A 21,937-nucleotide genomic window follows, 5' to 3' on the forward strand; every position below is an offset into this window, starting at 1 on the left:
AATGGTCATAAAAGAAATTTTTTCTATCTTTAATATATAACAGACCTTTGAATTGTCTACAAGTCCGGAATTATCGAAGTAACTCAATGATATAAACGTCATTTTATTCCGGAAAGTGATTTCTGTAGGAAAACTTATTAGAATATAGAATTTATTTTGATCACAAATAGAATTAATAATTATTTTTGTATTTGTAATTTCCGACCACACCAACGTTACAGCGCTCTTAAAATGGTTTGAAGTTGAGCTATAATGTTCTCTTTATCCACCAATGACTTGGTCTTCTCGCCTGGCAATTGAAAATCACTAATAATTAAATGAAATGTTAAATCTGATTTTATAAAAAAAAATAATAAAATAAAAAATAAAGAAGAAATTTAGCTCCAATCAGAAATTGAAATCAGAAAAATCACTTGAAAATCTAAGATTTTTCATAATATGGCACTTATTAGCAGCGCGATCAAATACTTTTTGTAAAAAATGTATACTATTAAGCCTCTACCTAAATATCAGTTGAAGAAGAAAATGAAAACGGTATACATTCAAATAAACTTGAGATTAACCAATTTGACCAATTTGTGAAATACTTTGCAGTGTGTGAACCAATCCGAGCTGAAATTTAAGGAAAAACATTAAATTACAAAGTATGCGTTGAAAGGGTTGCTTTCATTTCGAAGATTTGAAGAGAAGTTATGTAGTGGATTCCACTTTTGCTTAAGATTGTTCAATTATGAATATCCAACATCATTTTGGAAGTTGTAATATCTTGAATTACTGTTATCCAAGTCGTATATTCTAGGCCACCTATATTATCACAACTAGGTTGGGTCACGAAGTTCGTATAGTAGGGGTAGAGTGGGCAGTCCGTTTCCGCTATGGTTCAAAAAAGTTCATGAAAAACTGGAGATTAATAAGCTGATTTAAAGGAGTAAATTGAGAAGAACGGTAAGAATATACTCGTACGTATCGTATCCAAGAACTGAGTGATTACAAATATGATCACATCACACAAAGTGGCATTTGAATACGTCAATTAACATTTCTCCTCTACCAGGTAGGCTACATTATTTGGGAAAGGGAGGGGGCAAATTGCTCCTCTTGCCCCGAGTTTGAGACGCATATACATTTTAATCAATAAAATGATAATATACATTTTTTGAAAAAAGTGAAACTCTGTAAATCGGAGACTCTTCCTCCCCCCTCCCCCCTCTCAAAATCTGAATTGACGCTTGTGTCCTGCACATGAAGGTATTCTGGTTTCTTGAAACAAGATCCGTCGGAAGAAAAGGTAAGAAACACTAGAATTAATTATCAAAATTAGACGGTGTTTTGCAACTGCTTGAACCATGATTCTAATATGCATATAACAGCGGCAAGAAACAAAATGAACAAAAGAAAGCAAAATATAGCATACAGTATAACTAATAGTCATAGCTCATCATAAACTTTATTTATGCTCTGTCAACATAAATATCATGCTGGAGGCAATAATTCTATATTAATTATGAATAAAAGTTTGGAACAACTGAGTCACAGCGTGTATAGAAAACCAAGTCACTACTCTCTTCTTTAAGGTTGATTCAAGTCATCCTCTATATAATATTTCGTACTTATTACAAAGGCAAAAATATTCGACGAATAAATACATAATTTGGAATGTGCTTTTCTACAAAATTACTCGTAATAAAAGATATATAAGTAACAACAACAAAACGTAAAAAATATAACATGCAACATAATTCAGAAAGAACAAAAACAAAAGGTAGGATTTATGCCCTTCATACACCTTCAGTACGACAAATCATTTATAAACTAAATATGGAAAAAGAACAATTCACATGTCATTTTTAAAAATCAGACAGAAACTATGCTTCGTAAAAGTTCAAGAACCATTAGATATGCCAAGCGTTTACTCAACCTCATATGAATGTTGATACGTACTGTACATTAGACAAACAGGACGTACAATTAAGAAACGAACAAGACTAAATCAATAACACAGAAGATTACACAGTCATGTAAATTCAGATGATCTATGAATTATATCAATGATGGTCAAATGGCGGCTCATGTGAGTATATTTCATCCAGCCTGCGAGTAAAAATGAAGTAATGTGTGATTTGTTCCCTTTTTAACTCCATGCGTAACAGGAAGATTGTATCTGGCAAGACCACATTCAGAAAATTTTCTTGGAAATAGTTTAAAGTTTGGGTGCTCCAATATTACATGACATTACGTCTATTCTGCGCCCGAAAAGACTATAAGTACGCGTAATTATTAAGTAATATATATATAAGTAATAATAAGCAATATATATAGGGCCGGATTTAGGGGTTGGACCGGTCCATGTGTCTCCCCTTCGTTGTAAATATACACTGTATAAAGTGAGAAGCTAGCAGTGAAATTAGCAACACTTTTCGAAACTTTCTGCTATCATGTTTCCCTTTGGGGCTTAAAAGAGAGCAGAGCTTTGCAAAAGTAATTGTTTAAGTCGATTTTCTAAAGGTTGAAGAAAAGGATTCACCAAGCTAAACAATATAACATTTGTCAAGTATGGAAGGAAACAGAAGCCAGGAGGAGAGAACATTTTTTCCTGCATAACACTTGCGACCCTTTTTAAAATACTCCCCTCTGTTCTATGCATCAGCGTTGTCAGGGGTAAAGAATATTGTCATATGTCACTTTGAAGAGTTTCAGTGTGATTGGTTGTTTTGGGAATTATTGGTACACCCCTTCAGACAATCCTGGATCCGGCCCTGCATATACATGCTCATATGTATTTTAAATTATAGAACTTGACTGTTTTCATAAGAAAAGAAAGAGTGCAGATGAAATGTAAAGTCAAATACAGTATTTATGCTATATCGATTTTTTCCTTGCAAACAAGTATAGTTATATTAGGAAGGTGTAGGCTACGAATCTATAACAAGTAAAGAAGTTTGAGGGAGATGACGACCTGGTAGACTCCCCACGTGAGTGCGCACCTCCCTGGTCATTATAATACGTATATCTGAACGGAAATGTGACTTTTTACTGTAAAAATATTTTCTTTAATCTCTCGATTTCCAAGACCATTCTACAAGGTAAGGCCGTTGATACCGGGTCAACTTTTAGGAAAGTGCAATTTTCATGTGATCATTTTCAAATATTCGGAACTCAGATTCTAATTGACCTAAACACATGAAATAAGAGAAAGATACGTAGAAAAGAACAAATATTAAGAAAATCCATGACTTACACACATTCAGCGAACCGTTGACTCAGAATGACAGGAAAACAAAAATGCTCCTACCAAGTATGTTCCTTATTTTATCCAATTCATTATAAATTGGCTATAATTTATCTACATCATTAGCAATAAATAACATTCCCTTTCTTAATTAGATTTAAAATATACATACATTCTCAGCGTCAATAGGATTTGGCGTTTTGAAGTGTTTTGTGAGAAAGTGGGCGATAGCTCTTTTGTGTGTAACGTCTCCAGTAAAATTGAAGTAGTGCAGATCATCATGACCTAAACTCGTATCCCAGATTCTGTTAAGACGTTCCAGAACCATGTCTTCCGATAAATGATTATCAGCAGAGTCAAAATATAATAGATTCTGAAAGAAAGAAAGTAAAAAGTTGATTTTATTTCGATTCTAAGATTTGAGTTTTTTCCGTAACCATGCGCGTAAATAATGTTAGTACCCCTTACAAATAATTAACAAAACATAATCGTTAATCAACTTAGTACTAATTGAAATTCGAATAATATAACAGGACTACTCCAGTTTAACAAAATATTTAGTCTACATGAGTAGGTCAATAGAAAAACCCGTTAAATCCACATTTTAAAATGTTTGGCAAATCGAGAAAAACTGTTTAAACACGTCATAATTGTAAAATAACATTAGAAACTTTCTAAAAAAGAAAGAATAATGTGAATGTTAGTCTGTCAAAAACTATATAATCACACTAATATCTGAATTGAATTATTGAAGAAAATAGTTTGGATTTAACAGGTTTTGCGTATGTAAATAGAAATAACAGCTTTTGCATCTAAATGAGAGGCCATTTTTGGCAATGCTCAGGATACAAAAGCTGTTAAAAGTAAGTGAATCAGAGTCAGAAATCAGTATTATGCATACTAAAATATTGGAAAAAATGTATTACCAATTAATATACATTATACAGATTGGCACAAATGAATATTCAAACATAAATGCTACATTAATTTTATTCTGAATTGAAAACAACTGATCTAAATTAACAAACATTTAGTTATATAAGCTTCTCTTCATCATCTTTTACCAAATGGAAATTCATATCTTCGTCGTCCTCTGGTGCAGCACCATTCCCTCGGTTTCGTATTTCTGCAGAAACCTCTTTGTAAAACGTAAACTTTGGGTTGCTTCCCCAATTTTCACCAAAATGTAACAACAAAAGCCGCTTAATGTCATGCAGTTTCTCTTCTTTGACACAATGTGCCCTCGGAACCGTGTCGATTGGAATATTTCTTATATTCTTTCCTCGCTTACTAATTGTTTTCAAGGTGTCTGTTTGAGAATTGAAAAATGGTTCTCCTTGGACCAGAACTGTTGTACAGCAATTTTTCTAAGAATAATTTTGCGAGATTTTTGGAATTGAAAGTGCCAATTATCAGTTTTTTTTTTTCAAGATTTTGTCAGAGGTATGTTTCCATTCCATGATCTCACAGTTGTTTCTAAATATACAGCAGTACTGAAATTTTAAATTATTTTTTTATATTTTGCATCTTTGAATCTTTGAACATATTGTACCAGGACTCGAGCCTTTTTTATGAAAAAGGTTCTCTCAAGATGAAGAGAGTTTTTAGAGAAGAATCTCACCCAACAATGTTTTGCTCAAACTAAAGAGTCACCCTGCAAAATAACACAGACGACTTCAAACCATAGGATAATCCACTTAACTTGTATTTTTGGCTACATTTCGTTTCCAGTTTTCCAGACATCATCCACGTTTTCTAGACATTTTTTGTATGAACAACAAAATTATGATCATCGCTGCTTACAGTATTATTTTCTTTCGATTTTGCGTCCATTTGTCTAGCAATTATTGAAGAAAATCCGATTAGCACAGAAGCACGTCACGAACAGTTAGGTCAGGGCGTTTAGTGCCTCAATTCTCAGTCCAAAAACACAAAATTAACTAAAGTTCAGACTGCAAATATTGAAAAATAAAATTTCGAATGATTTACCAAGAGTTCCAATGAATATTCAGACCACTAAACTAATCCTATACAGTACGAAACCTCAAATTGTTTGAAATTTGGAATTAACTGGGTTTGATTCTGATTTTCTCATGACGTTATTTGTAGGTATGGGAATTAACAGTTTTTGAAACTGAAGATAGATTTAACTGGTTTTGCATCTGTAGCCATGATAGATGTAACAAGTTTTGGAAATTGGCACATATTTCAATGTCAATTTTCAACTAGTTAAAACGGCCTTTGCTACTGAATACTATTTGAAAATTAAAGCTTTCCAACTAAGGTTTCCAGAGCAACCACTATCTCATTTTTTTAAAAGTGGATTTAAAGGGTTTGCCATTGACCTACTCACATAATGCTTGTGTTATAAATGTGGTAACATATTTTAGGTTTCTTAAATCGAAACTTTACTTAAGTAATGAATGTTCAGATGTGTATTATTATAATCATTATTATTTTCTAACAGGACAACTCACAAACAGGTTGGAACTTTGAAAAGGGCTCCTAAACCAGAATTATCTACTCATAAACCACCACTACAATTCTGAAAGTATGCTGAAGACTTACTATTTTTGGATTTATGCCTGCAGTTAGCATCGAGGCTTCAATCATTTACATAAACCTACGATTCCCATCTCCGTGTTCTGATATAGAAGTTTAACATTATAATTTTTAAATAACAGAAAATGACACAAGTATCTAATTTTGACATAGCTATTCCGCAAATGTTTTGGATAGATGAAAGATATTGTTGATTAAAAACACATGATCTGTTCCAAAGTAAGCCTAATTCTGGATAAATTTTCATTATGAATACGTCCAAAAATCATGAGTATTAGTAGATGGTAGTATACTTTCTCCTTTGCATTTTGATTGGCTCAAATTAATTAGTATGTATGTCTTAATTCATCTTATAGTGTAAATATTAGAACGTGACATTATAATTAAAATTCATTATACTCGAAGAGATTTAATTAAAAACCTGACAGCGAAAATTAATTGTTATAGGAATGATAATAAGCATTATATTAATTTATTTGTGTGTAGATACGATTATACATAAGAGAAATTAAAATTTTAAAATAATTTTAATTAGTTTTTTCTTTAAATTAGAAATACATATCATGAAATTGAATTTTGAATAATATCCAGTTGGCTTGATGAAATAAATCGATGATGTATGAAAATATAATTAGTTTATCGTTATGAACACATTAGAATGCTCTTGACGAAATTTAGTTGGATTTCGATGTTTCTAGAAGTCTGTCTGCATGTTTAATATCACATATAAAGAAACATAAGAAAGGATCTTTTGTTTATGTACACCATTATTTTAATTAATATAGAGAACTTTTTTAGGAAAAATATCTAGCTGCTATCTAATAACTACTGAAAGTTCAAGAAAATTAACATCTGCTTACTGAAGAAATTTCTCGAAATTTTGTTTTTAATTTAATATAAAAACAAATAAGTTACGGAAGATTGAGGTTTGAAAAGCGGAACACTTATACTGAACATTATTGACAAATATATATATATATATATATATATATATGTGTGTGTGTGTGTGTGTGTGTGTGTGTGTGTGTGTGTGTGTGTGTGTGTGTGTGTGTGTGCAAAATAGCAGAAATTTGAATTGGAAGAACGAAAGGGATGTAGAAAAGCACGTGGAGTATTGATATATAGAGCTGACTACAATCATTAACTAGGTAAATAACCGCCGTAAAAAGGAATTCGTTTTTCTCAACGGAAGAGGAAAATATAAGAGAAAAGAAATTCTGTTAAAAGTTAAGTAACATTTTTTGGAAGTGTGTATTAGGGTATCTATTGAATAAGTTATATTGTGTTGTTATAGAGTTTATTTTGTTTTCTCTTGGAAGCTAACAGGAATCAAGGGTTTGTCTGTCTGTGTGTTTACATGTGTATGCGACTTTCATACGTGCCTCGGGGGACAAGAGTCTCCATGAATGTTGAATTTTTTTTCTTTTACTATCGGATATTACATATGAGAATAAGTAGTTGTGTCGGTTTATTTAAATAATAATCTTTACTGTCCAGTTTGAGAGTTCACGTACAGTTAATTGATAATCATAAAATATTAGGAAGAGTGAAAACACATGTATCTGTACCGATCGTGTGAAACATTTGCAGAAATTTGAATTTATCGTCTTGTAATTATGGTTTAAAAGTACTTATTGAATAACTTTTAAATGAATAGGTATGCTATATGTATACATAGAGAAGTTATGTTTTAGAAATAGAATTGGATTAGTTTTGACGTTGTGTGCCGTTTTAGCAGAGAGATTATTGACGGCATGTACCTAATAGTAATGTAATTTACCATAAATCAAACCCAGATCTGGAACGCTGAAGGTTGCGCTCATTATATAATCCGTAAACTTCAAGTGTTTTTGAGTACGAATTGCCAATTGCGTGACGTTTAGAAACCCTTGTAATATCGAAGTTATACGAGATATTGATCCTAATTACATAAGCCCTACCGGTAATCGAACTGAGAGGCTTTTACGCTAAAGCATATAGTGCGGTGGACTTCAGTTGTACTTGATTATAACTTGTTTAGACTTTGACATTCCGTTTCAACATCGAGGTTATGAATCATCAGCCGTGAATCGATCATGGATTGTTTGCCTTAAAGGAGCAGTTCGAGTTAAAAACAAGTTTGGTGCAGTAGAAAAAGTAACAAAAAATAAGAGACCCCTATTTCTTTAAATCTTGATAGACCGTTTCGTTCAGCTTCTATAGGCATTTGTTTTTTATGAATCGCAAATGCTGACGTCACCGGTGGGCCACGTGATGAACTCAATGTGACTTAGCAACCACTCCCTTACACGCAGCTGATAAACCTTTAATAGTGCAATGGATTTAATAGATTGTGTTTTGGGTTCGTTAGCAGTCTTGCCTTGTGTTGAATTCTTGAGGGACGTTTTTGTTAGTTGTTTTTCCTACAGCATTAGTATAGAAAAGATAGAGAGAGCAATGTTGTGAGAAGCAGTGTTTCTTCCAGACATGTTTTTGGAGCTCCCTCCTGGAGCTCTAACATTGCCTTCGGAGGATACTAAAATAATACGTCTATAATATAATAAACTTAATAGTACTGTGTGAAAATAATGTGCTCCTCCGAATACTAAGTGTTCCCCCCTCGGAACATTTTTTCTGAAAGAAACACTAGTGCGAAGTAGAAAACATGTGTTAGTACAGCGCGTGCTATGTCCGTGAAGTGAAGTAGAAATGCCTAACACGTGCTGTGTTTTCGGTTGTAATTCTCGTGCGATTAAAGTTGAGGAAATAAAGTATCTTTTTTTATGTTTCCAAGTCGTGAGAAATCACCAAATAGGTATAAATTATGGCTCAAGAAAATCAACAGGAAAAAATTTGTGCCAAATGAAAACACTCGTGTTTGTTCCAAACATTTTGAAGAGTCCGACTTCGAGCAGTCATGTTTACTGAAGGACAAGCTAATGCCAGGAGAATTATTTACACACAAACTGAGAAAGAATGCTGTTCTAAGTATATTGAAAGGTTTAAAATCCGAGTCATTGAACAAGCGCCGATCTATGTCCAGTTACCAACGTAAAAATATCGTACAAGAAGCAATTCACGGTTGTAGTCAAGACGAGGCATTAGAGGTAATAGCGACGGTGTCACTCATGATACTGAAGGTACTGTTTTAGAAATAAATGTAAATACAACTGCTATACAATGTGAATTGGGAAGTGAAATATACCGGCTTGTAGAAAGAATCAGTGACGATGACAGTGTTCCTCAGGACATTGATTCATCGTTTAATTTTTCTGTATCAAGTGACAATGATGATGAAACGGGTAAGGAGAGTTGTTCCGTGGAGAGAGATGCGAATCAAACAAATTTAACTGGTAAAGTATTTTTCGTATTCTGGCAAACTTTACAGATGTTATTTCATTTTTACCACATATGTCGCTCTCCTGTACATATATTGAAGCACAAAATTATAGGGTCAGTGTTGATAATTGTAACAAAATCTGAAAATGAACATACTTATATCTGGGAATCGGAACCATGATTAAAGGAAAGGTACGTAGGTATTGTAACAGCCTAGTCCTCCATCTATTTACATGGTATTGGTTTCGAAATTTCAGTTCCTTTTGTGAAACTCTGAACTTCATACTTTGTAGGAAAAACTACGTTTTATAATATTATAAAAACTTTTGTGCAGCCCACCATAAGATATTATTATTTTCTACATGCAGATGACATTTGTAAGTCTTTCCAATTAGTTATGTAAAAGAAAATCGCACTTTAGAACGTACCACTCCTCTCACAAACGAAATGCTTGGCACTGTGTATGGAAGCCTGTTCTCACTGCTTGACCACGAATTACGTCATCGCAAAATCTTTCTTCCTCTGTTACTCGCTAACGACTGAACGTATCGAGATCAAACAAACACCATTCCTTTTAGAATTTTCAACTCTACAAATGGAAATAATTTGTAAAAAATACATTTATAAGTCGAACTGCTCCTTTAAATATTTAGAAATAAAAAATGAAAATATGAGGAGGAAAAGGGAGAAATCAGAGAAAACTCACGTGTAAGGACTGATTGAGGATACATCAATCAGAATTTGATGAGTGAAGCTTTAATTTTATGATTTAAATTTGGAAGAATGTGTGTATATTGCACTAATTCATTAGCTGTTCGTTGAAGCATTCTATGACATGAAAATCTTTCAGTTTAAGGTTCCACGATTATGCTTCTTAGGCTAATGGAGACGGGTGATTAAGGCAAGTGAATGCTGATGGGAGAATTAGTGGACTGAGAATGTGGCAGCAAACGGGAGTACTCCGAATTTACTTGGCCGGGGATCGAATCAGAACCCCACACACCAGAGATAAGCACTCTACCACTGAGCCAGCGTGCCCCTCTCTTGAAGCATTATTATAGTAAAGTGTATATACAGTATAGTCATATGTATAATTATTATCATATATGTTCAGGATACTTATTAATGTTTGTTCTTATGATAGAATGCTATTCATTATTTTCTCTTACTTAATCATCTTCGTATAATTATATTTGGTCTAGGAATTAATTCGTGCGGGTGGACAAGAGATGGCGCAACGAACGGAGCGTCCCACAGTTCCGTGTATCCACACATGTGTTGCAAACCCCTGTCATCGCGTATCGTTCGTAGTATAGGCAGTGGATTAAAGCGTCAACAACACCAGTTTGTAGTTAAGTGAACATGGAGCAATTTGTGCCTGATAAAGTGTTTTTGCGGGGTGTCCTGCTGCATTACTTTAACATGCAGAAAAGTGCGACTGAAAGTCATCGTATTTTGGTGGAAGTGTATGGTGACCATGCTCTAGCTGAGCGAACGGTTTGCACGGTTTAGAAGTGGTGATTTCGGCTTGGCAGACCAAGAGCGAGCTGGACAGCCAAAAAAATTTTAAGACGAAGAATTGACAGCATTGCTCGAGCAGGATTCGTGTCAAACGCAGGAACAACTTGCAGCAGCATTAGGCGTTGATCAAACAACAGTCTCCAAACGCTTGAAAGCCATGGGAATGATTCAAAAGATGTCACATTGGGTTCCACATGAATTGAAAGACAGAGACGTTGAAAGACGAAAAACCATTTGCGAATTGCTGCTTCAACGACAGAGCAGAAAGGGGTTTCTGCATCGAATTATTACGGGTGATGAGAAGTGGATCCATTACGAGAACCCTAAACGAAAAAAGGCCTGGGTGAAACCAGGTGAACCAGGTCCATCACAACCAAAACGAGATATTCACTGTGCAAAGGTTATGCTGTGCATATGGTGGGATATGAAAGGTGTGGTGTACTATGAGCTGCTGCAACCGGGTGAAACTATGAATGGAGAACGTTATCGACGACAATTAATGCGTTTGAAGCAAGCTCTGGCCAGAACACGGCCAGAATGGGAGAACAGACATGATAAACTTATTGTTCAACATGATAACGCTCGCCCACATGTCGCAAAACCGGTCAAAACCTATTTAGAAAATGTCGGATGGGAAGTTTTACCCCACCCGCCGTATTCACCAGACGTTGCTCCTTCGGACTACTACTTGTTCGATTGCATGAACAACGATTTGATTGGACAGCGGTTTACTTCTTCAGAAGATATCGAAACATGGGTCTCTGACTGGATCGCTTCCAAGGATGAGGACTTCTTTCGCCACGGAATCCGTACATTGCCTGACAGATGGGCGAAGTTGGTGGCTAGCGATGGACAATATTTTTCTTAAGGTATTTATGTATTTTGTGTTTGTACTACAGCTTCAATGTGTGCGTACCAACCGCACGAATTAATTCCTAGACCAAATATTATTACCGGATTTACGTGTTGATCACATTTGATGATATATCGATCTCCTTTAGCGTGTATACTGCTAATACTTACTAACCTCTGGGTTGAGATTTGATGTACTTTTATCTATCTTCAACATTTATTTGTATTTCTTAGACATTTTCAGCACTCTTTGCCTTTTTTCATAATTATTATAATCACTATTACGATAGATGCTTATTGAATATATTAGATACATCAATCAACGTCTTGTAAGTTACCCTTCATTACACTGTTTGCATTAAGTTTCGCTCATTATAGAAACAAAAGTAAGGGATAAAATTATGAAACATTAGAATATACATATTGATGGATTTTCACCATTCTTTGATTTGTTTAGATGTTACCGTATATGAGTGACATATTAAGCGTCAGAGAGGCAAGTGATAGCGCAAGTAACAACACGCACTAGTAGCCTAACTAAATTAGGAAATTATTTGACAGTGGATGCTGAAACTTCTCAGACATAAAATGGGGGACAATTAACCGACAGTGCACGTAGAGACATAAATTATTATCAGTTAAATGTTAGGATCAGGAAAATATTTAATACATGATAGAGCACCTAGTGACATTTTTGTTAGGGCTATCGGTAGGGAAAACTTACTTGTTACACACGTAACAGTAGCATAGGGAGAGCTTATACAGTAATGGATAACTGGTATTATGAGGTATTGAAATATTAGCTCGTGTATAAAATTAAGAAAATCAAATGAAATTGTTTAATTTATCGTGTCATGGTCGTCACCATTTAGGCATGACTGAATGAATGTGAAATTATTTTTTTATCCTTCCATCGGGATTGGAACTCGGTACCACATGCACCAAGCGCTCTCGAACTACTTACATGACAATCGTGGGGATATACATATCTATACATAAAACTATAGAAAAGCATTAAAAGTTGACTTTAATGGATCAGTAGAATTAAAGATTTGATGTGTGTGGTCATAGGGGAAGTGAAAAATAATGTTGATGTATTTAATATGGAAGTAGTTAATGGTCATGAGAAAACTAAATATAACTGTAGTCGTACGGGAACATCGCATGTTGGGAGATGAAGTAATGCCAATACAGGGATGTTCAAAGAAAACAATGGAAAACAACAAAAGGTTTAGTCATATGAAAGATGGATGGACTTAGTAGCTCTGATCATATCACAAATAGTGTTGGGAATTAGGAGGGGTAAACTATAAGGCCAATAATAATGGGGATTTAACGAACTCATAAGAATAATTATTTACAAGTGGTAGAGACCGGCCGGCCTCCTAAGAACTGTTGGAGGTAAGAGGTTTAATTTTATGTAATGTAATTCTGAATCATGAAAGTGAATACAAATTTTGAGGTACGATACATGTAAGTAGGTACTAAAAGAACAATTCATTTCTGAATTAGTGATTGCAAACTAGTAACATTAATTTCATTATGGTGCAGTACAAAATATTATTTTTAAGCATTACGCAACCACACACAACACATAAGAGGGTTTCTAGTAATGACTGCAATTAAATCTTTTTAAAATATTATTTCGTGACTTTCTGAAATGATGTATTTACTAACTTACTTTTGTTCAGGAGCGAAAGTGACAAAAATGTATGATATTGAAGACTTCGACAATCATTTCAAACTAGAAATGCGTATGATCGTAGTATCGCTTAATTAGAGTAAATGATTCTAACCGAAGAGATAATTAGATATTATTGTTAAAATAGCAAGGACTTAAATCAAATCTTTAACTTGATGGCAGTCGCTGTTACCAGGAACATAAAATTTTGCCACATTGTTCCAAATTACTGTCATTTTTAAAACAGTTTCTTTAACAAAAACTTATCTGAAATTCTTCCAGAATTGTTGTTACTATTATAGAAGTGATTAGATGACGCCCTCCTTCCAAGTCTATTGGCTAGCGCGCAAGGGCGCCCATTAGGGGAGCAAGGTGGGGCGCTCGCCCCCCTAGAGGAAATTGTATTTCGGAAGATCGAAAACCCAATAGAATTTTTAGAACAGTTTCCGCCAGTGGTGGAAGTGAGACGGTATGCGGTGGTATGTCATACCGCTTTTGGTTTTTCAGTAATGAGGACATACAGTCTCTGGTTTTTCAGTGATCAAGACAATATTTAAATAGCCGGTATGGTGAGTTAAAATCAAAATAAAACATACCGCCTCTGCTTTTTTTCCACTTCGAACACTAGTTACCGCAAAATTTGAAACTATATTTCAAATGTCGCTTATACTTGCCCCCCTCTGGAAACCACAACATGGGCGCCCTTGATAGCGCGTATACTTTTGGTGCACGAGATTTCCGGTTCAGTTCCCGGTGGGAGAGCATCGAACACATTATAACTTTAGATCCTACTCCGTTCTATATAGCCTCCCTGTTGACAAAGGGCGAAAATACGAATCTATCTATCTATTAATTAGCTGGAGTGTGATAGATAGCAGACACAGGACTTAAGTCATATTGGTTGTAATTTAGGGATGAGATCCTACCCCAATCGCATAAGAGGTTTAGTTCCTACAACCAATCACTGTCTAATCTTTATCGGGTTTAATAACAAATAAAGTGAATGGCCATACCAAATATCCACTTTCATTCTATGGGACTATGGGAAGTATTTGTATTTAAAATAAATAGCAAATTAGCTAAAATTTATCATTAATATGAGCAGAAATAAGAAGAATAATTTTCAAATACTGTATCAAGCACACTAAAAATACAAATTGAGAAATGAGAAATTGAATATTGTTTAATGGACTATTAAATAACACTTATTTTCAAGATTGGAAAACAGATATCAGAATAAGAAGTAGATTTTGAGACGCATATGACATTATTATTATTATTTGTTGTTCTTTCAAGCCTTCGACTCACTATAGGGTTACGTTATACGTTAAAATTGTACTTAATTAAAATTTTTGTTAGATTTTTTTTTTTAATAGATTACAAACCAACCAACATGAGGTTACACAAAAATTGCTCAAATCTAAATCTGGTTACGGCTCTTGTCCTATTTTGAAGTAATTAAATCGAAACAATGTGGGTTTTAAGTTGCAATTAAATCGTAACAATAATTTCAAATCTGCAAATTGCCTGCACGCCAGTGCCATCTATTGACGTCAGTCAGGCAGTGAGCGCATATAGTGACACCTGTTAGTGCGACTGTTAACTATTAGCAACTAACCTTACAGATTAAGATGTTTGTTTTTATTATTATTATTATTTTCTTAAACATTTTCTCATTTCTGTGTTATTTATTTATTTGCAAATTAAAGAAGTATAAACAGACTACATTAAGGGGGAACGTGAAGAATGGGGATTGGAAAGGATTTTTAAAGACGTCGACTATAACCAATAAATTTACTTGTAAATCTCTGTATATAATTGGTGACATGAAGAATATTGAAGATCTATTAAAATCTCAGTGATGATGGTGAGCCGTGGGTTCAGTTCATTAGTGTCATGTTAAGTAAGGGAGAATGTTAATGGTGACCTTATTACAACTCAAAGAAACAGAGTTACTGATGCGAGTTTCATCAATACATGTTTATATTTTCAGAAAGGCGTCTATATATATATATGATTATCTTGTTTCAAAAGAATGGTGTAGTAAGAACTTGAATTGGCCAATCAGATTGGCGAACTTCGTTGCACAGTAATCACATCATCGTGGCACTTAACATTCCATCTTGGAATTTACCTTGCTCCGTATGGTAAAATCCTTGCAGTTTTGGAAAGATTTGCTATCCAGAATGTTTCAGGAAGCATCTATTATCATTGTGCCGCAAGATGTAATTATTGGCCTCCTGTGTGTGTATCCCGAAACGGTGTTCAAACGTACAAGTCACACTGAGATAACCCTATTAATCTATCATAAGGATTCTCAATTAGTTTTATTTTATTAACGTATATTCTATATAATTCTCTAATTCTTATGGGATGGTAGACCTCGCCAAAATAACTTAAATCAACTTAACATGAGGAAATATGAAGTGTATGAAAGGTGGTCCAAGGAATTATTTGAAAATTATATATATATATATATATATATATATATATATATATATATATATATATATATATATATATATATATATATATATATAAAAGGTCGTTCATTTTTAACAACATGTTCTCTCTCTTATTGCTGCGTGCTGTGTTGCAGAAGCACTGCAACGACCAGTCCCTTTAACTTCTGAGATAGGGGAAAGGAGACTTAACATTCGCTCCAATTGCCGCGCTGAAAGAATCTGGTCGTTGTAAGCTCACTGCAACGCAATATAAATTAGAGACTCTGTGACGGATTATTTTTCGCTTTTTAAAACGGATTAACGGAACGGACAGTTACAGAAGTAAAAAAAAAAAAAAAATTATTTAAAGTGTATATGTGCGAGTATTAGAAAGTATTTTTTTCTGTTCTTTACTACTACTGATAATAATAGTTTTTTCTTGAAATTCTTTGGTCGTTGCGCAACGCTGCAACACTAACATTAGCCGCCACTGGCTGAAGATAGACGCTAGAAAGACAAACCAGTTCACGTGGGAGGTGGGTGACATTAGGCATTGTGATCTACGCTATATCAGCGTGGGTGGGCAAGAGGGGGCAGTTGCCCCCCACTTTTTTTGAAGTGACGCGTAATTTATATAGTTTCATTTAGAAATGTAAACAGGGTGTCCACACAATTTGCAGAAAAGATCTCTGACTTTTCCCTGACTCCATGACGAAAGTTCCAGATTTCCCTGAACCCTGGATAACTTTAAAATTAGAAAAAAGAAAGAAACTCCAGCCTCCACACTCCCCATAGTTGGCCTTGATCTCTTCCGCTTCTGTTTCTTTCTTTTTTCAATTTTCTTTCTAAAGGAATGTAAATTTACAAACATGTGCATTAGGCTGATATTAATTGGGTCTACATATTACACAAAATGTAAAGTTACAAACGAAAGTGTGTAACACACACACACACACACACACACACACATTATGTAACACATACTTTTGTTGGTGCAGTTGTTAAATGCAACCCATTTAGAAATTTGTTTTCATCCTTTCTCGTATAGTTTTCTTCTCATTGATCTCAATATTCTTCATGTTGTCTCCGAAGTTTAATTTTCTTCTCTTCTTCCTCCAGCTCCTTTAGTTGTTGCTGAATCTTCCGTTTCTCTCTCCTCTTCTCGCCCCCAGCATTTATTTCTCTTTTCTTTTCCAAATACACCTGACATTGTCTCATTGAACTTCTCACTGAATTTATCATACCTCTTGTAATTATTAATCCTGATGATCCACCTATTCTCATCACAGAATCATATATGATCCACTGAGCCACCAGAGATTCTTCTTGTAAGTTGTCAACAATGAGAATTTTATTTATTGTGACACCACTTTCAAAAAATGCGTTTCCGTGAAAGAAGATAAAACATAATTACATAAAACTGGCCATATGTCTACGAAGTTCTTCACATTTCCTAACACTAAGTAAAAAAATCATCAAGTCCAATACTATCTTTGTCATTGGCTATGAATTCATTCGAATGTTCGGGGACGCGGTGGCTCAGTGGTATATTGTTCACCTCCGGTGCTTGGGGTCTCTGGTTCGATCCCAGCTCGCGCCGTGTGGACTTTGTGCTGGACAAACACCGTGCTCGTGGGTTTTCTCGGGGTTCTCCCGTTTCCTCCCACTTTCTTCCACCATTTCATTCGTTTCTCATAATCACCGTCTTCTTTGGCCTACCGGCATAACCATGGGACGTAACACTTAAAGCTTTCATTCATTTTTTTTCATTCGAATGTTCCTTAAATTCTTCAGTCTGGGCTTTCACTGTGAGCTGGAGATACTATTTTCTCGCGTTCTCAGCCACTTGTGCAGATATCCTCTTGGCAAAATGCAATTTTTCTAGAATAGCATCTACCCTTTTAAGCAAATATGCCAGGATGCAGTTAGATGTGTTTCTCGCAGAAAATTAGTTTCAAGAACTATATCAGAGAATACTAACTCCCTCAATATCATCATTGAGAACGCCACATTTTGCATCCAGTAACAACAAAGAAATCAATCCTATTTCATAAATTCAGTAACTGAACAATGGATCTAAATCGATTTTTCCCTGACTTTCCCTGACTTCATCTGATACATTTTTACTTCCCTGACCTTTGCCTTATTTTCCATAATGTGGACACCCTGGTAAAGGTTTAGTATGTATTACTGTTTCATAGAGAGAAATGGTGCCATATGATATTTGCCGTTGCGTGAGTACGTATTCGTTATTTATCTTAACGTGGAGTTAAGAAAGCTACAGTAATTGCGTTTTAATTGCAATTCAAAGCAATTAATATTGCAATTGCATATTTCTTTAAATGTCATAGCATATGCTTGCAGCATTTACTATATTTTATTTTCTAAGAGTAAAAACATTCATTTAATGGCATGTGTGGAATTAAAAGCTATAAGTTGTTCATTAATTCCCAGTTTCAATATAACTTTTGCAAAACAAGCGTCATTAATCAGTACTATGATTAATATTATCCCTTCTATTTATTTGTTTTGCAAATTTATTAAATAATCTGATTACACAATTTTCCAGACAGAAGAGCAAGGACTAAAATCTCTTCTTACTCTTTCGTTGTTTAAGAGTATAAAGGACTAGTACCTACCTGTATTGCTCTTATGAATTTACTTAATGAAATAGAAATACGATATACGGTATTTTAAGTAAAGAAAGATACTATCCTATTAGTTATACAACCTTTAATCAAACAATGTTAGAAACAACCAGGAAGTCTAACATTGATATACAATTGTTCAGATCATGTCTTGCCCCCCCCCCCCAGTTTTAATGTCCAACCGCCGGCTCTGTATATCAGTGATGTCATTTGAGAGGGACAGGAGGGACAAATGACCCTCTGAGTTTGAGAAATATATGTATTTTAGTAAATTGTATACTAATATACTAATAAAAATTTTGAAACTTTTATGTTGATGTCCAACTGGCCCCTAGTCGAGAAACATAATTCGAGACGAGACGAGAAATTTCTAGAGCCTCGTGGGCAACACTATCTTAGATCTCAAACACTGTTTTAATGTTACATGTCTCCTAGTCCTAGTGAAAATGAAAATGAATTAAAATTTTTAGTTTTGCGTCTCACGATTATGCCGGTTAGGCTAAAGGACGCGGTGATGATAAGTGGTGGAATGAAGAAAGTGGGATGTAACGGGAGAACACCGAGGAAACCTATGCACACGGTGTTTGTCCTCCACAAAGTTCACTTGGCGGGAGCAGGGTTTGCCGCAGAGGCATACATAGCACCTCTGGAAAGCTTGTTTCATGCTGAAGAGAATGAACATATAAAACATGACTTTTCAATGAACAGTGTTGATGCAATAGCTATTTCACCGCGAGTCTACGTTTTCTTTATACTAACAAGGTCAATGGACCCCAGGGACTTACTCCGTTGTCCATGGCACCTAATTTTTTGTACATGAACATATCTATATTATATTTATCGAATGGACTAGGTTTGATTAGGAAGTCCTGTTGACAGGTTCATGTCCTTTCCTTGTTAGTATGAGCAGGGTAAGTTAAATTTCTGTATTTCTTTCCGTTGCGGAATTACATTTGAGGCGTTTGGTTTACTAACAAATACTTCGTTACATACTTATCCTGCCTGTTTGTGCATTCGTTTTTCCGAAAGACAATATATATATATATATATATATATATATATATATATATATATATATATATATATATATATATATAAAGAACTACTTGATGAATCACCGTCAATTTTGGTGGAAAGAAGAAATCGAGTTCGTTCGAGAAGATCCATCCAATTGATTCGAAAATATGTCCTTCCGTGTATTTCCATAGTGGGTTATACATAGGGAAAACGAATTGCCCCTTGGAAACATATAACCTCAGCAGTACATAAAATTCAGATTGGCTACTTTCAATATTCTAACCAAACTTCTTCACGTGGTGTACACGTGCACTGCTACTTGTTATAAGTTAGGTTATTTGGGTTTATGTTGTTTGTTCTAATTAAATATATATTTGTTGGGTTAGTTAGCAAAATATCACTCGGTAAGCAAGGAATATAGATATATCTTTAAAAAGTTGCGTTTTAACTTATTACCAAGGCTTTGCAATATTTACGATATTCATCAGATCTGTTGAATCTAAATAGGAATAATTTACAACCACCCTGAGCGGAGATCAGGATAGCTCAGTGGTAGAGGGCTTACTTCTAATACGAATGGTCTCTAGTTCTATAACACGGCATGTGAGTTTGTGGTTGAGAACATCTTGTCTATGAGTTTTCTCGAGGTTTCTCTCACTCTCAAATTCTACCACCTTTTCACAATCATTTACTTTTAATATTCACTCATTTTCTTTAACCTAAAGGACGATAAACGTGTCCAATTGTGAAATTTAAATATTAGTTTTCACTATCTCCAATAGTGTTAGGAGAGTGATCCAATGAAAAACTTTAATAAAAGTCCGCTGAAATGGAAGAATAGCGAGCGATCGTCTCAAATATTTGCGATAATTACATGCATGATTTGAAGAGTTAAGAACAGGCTGCAGCACAAACTTGAGCGCGTAGCCCCATTGGATGCACGTGGGTACAGCAATAATGTAGAAACGGCGTCGTAGGGGAAGCCAGGGAAGGGTAAAACAGTTTTTTTTTAAATGAAAACCGGAAACCAGCTTTTAGGAAAACGGAAAACTGACATTTTGGTTCCCTTCAAAATCGGTTTTAGGTTTATCCAAAAACCTGTTAGTATTCTTTTTACCGGACTGGTTTCTGTTTTCTTCAAACATGTGACCAGTTTTTCACCGAAACCAGTTTTGATTTTATATCTAAAGCATTATTGAGGAAATTGCACTCATTACACTCAATGTCATTAGGGCTGCTGTAGATAGATTATATCATCGAATAGGGACTTGTCAAATTGAAAAAGGTACGCAATTTGAGCACTTACTATAACACACTGGTTACTGGCGAATATCGAAGGCACCAACAAGCACCCTGACGGTGAGAGGCGAGGTGATGCATCGAGAGAATACACCCAGGAGGGAATATACAGCTACTAAGGTACGTTCACGTAGCTGTTCCTGTGTAGCACTACAAGTAGTTAATTTATCGCCTGTTGCTATGTCTGATCTACACATTAGACCTTTCCACTTCAATATGAATGTTTAATTTTAAACTTTAGTTGTTCCTCTGATTATTTCCTGCTAAGGTGACTAGAATAAAATATTTTCGATAACAATTCGGCATGTTTTTTGTATATTTTGATCGGAAGCGCATTTCGTGAATTACAGCGATAAAACATAGTTTTGCCACTACAGTGTCATCTCTCAAGAACACAAAAGAATTTTTCAGATAAAAGTTGTATATTTGTGTGCTTTACAACTGCAGATTCCAATTTCAAATTTTCAAATTGCCTCCTCTGTCTCACTAAGGTGTATCCAGTGTTTTCATTTGCACACACACACTTTAGGGATCAAAAATATTAGACCCATATATTTTTGTTTAATTTCATGCGCAGATGCGTATTTTTCGAGATATTCCACTGTCCCGACATTTCTATTGCGTTGCTCGATAAAACAGAGATTTTGCGATTACAGTGCCATCTATTGAGCAAACAAACAAACATGTTGAAGATAAAAGACGTATTTTTGTATATAGCATCTAAATCTGCACTAAAACCTTCCCATTTAAACTTTTCAAGTTCGCCCCCTCTGCTCCCCCTTAGAGGACACCAAGGAGCATTGATTTGCACACAGTTAAATAGAAATCGAACAAATATTTGACACGTATTTTGTTTTCTCATGCTCGGACGTGTATTTCTCGAGATATTTTCCTGTCCCAATCTTTCTGCTGCGTTACTCAATAAAACATATTTTTCGCAATTACAGTGCCATCTGTCAAGAATACACAAAAAAATTTCCAGTAAAAGTTACGTATTTTTGTGTGTAGCATTTAAATCTACATTAAAATCTGGGGGTCCCATTTAAATTTTCAAGTTGTCCCCCTCTGCCCCCCTTAGGGGGAACCCAGGTGAATTCATTGTTCCACCTGAAATAGAATTTAAAAATATATTTGCCACGTGTTTTTGTATTTCATAATACGACGTGTATTTCTCGAGATATTCCACCGTCCCGATCTTTTTGTGACACCCTGTATACCAGTATTAGAGTGGAATGAAAAAAATGGAATTTTGAAATTTTATTGCTAATAGTAAGTGTGGAAAGGTTACTTTCAGATGCGGAAAAGACAAAAATAAAATAAAATAAAATTTTAAGGTAAATCGGAGCATGCTTTGAGTTGCCGCAAG

General features: G+C 34.8%; 2 protein-coding genes across 2 annotated transcripts in view; one reads left to right on the forward strand and one right to left on the reverse strand.

Annotated features, from left to right (window-relative positions):
* Positions 1–21,937, forward strand: part of LOC145660603 (uncharacterized) — a 269,662-nt gene that overhangs the window by 65,048 nt on the left and 182,677 nt on the right. The gene's annotated exons all lie outside the window — the stretch shown is intronic.
* Positions 1–21,937, reverse strand: part of LOC145667565 (1-aminocyclopropane-1-carboxylate synthase-like protein 1) — an 80,399-nt gene that overhangs the window by 57,203 nt on the left and 1,259 nt on the right. Inside the window, exon 2 of the mRNA XM_081735038.1 lies at positions 3,402–3,602. Within this exon, the coding sequence (XP_081591164.1) occupies positions 3,402–3,602 (201 nt within the window). The remainder of the gene's footprint in view (positions 1–3,401; positions 3,603–21,937) is intronic.

This window comes from Thermobia domestica, chromosome 1 (genome assembly GCF_964235325.1).
Source record: "Thermobia domestica chromosome 1, izTheDome1.hap1.1, whole genome shotgun sequence".
Taxonomy (NCBI): domain Eukaryota; kingdom Metazoa; phylum Arthropoda; class Insecta; order Zygentoma; family Lepismatidae; genus Thermobia; species Thermobia domestica.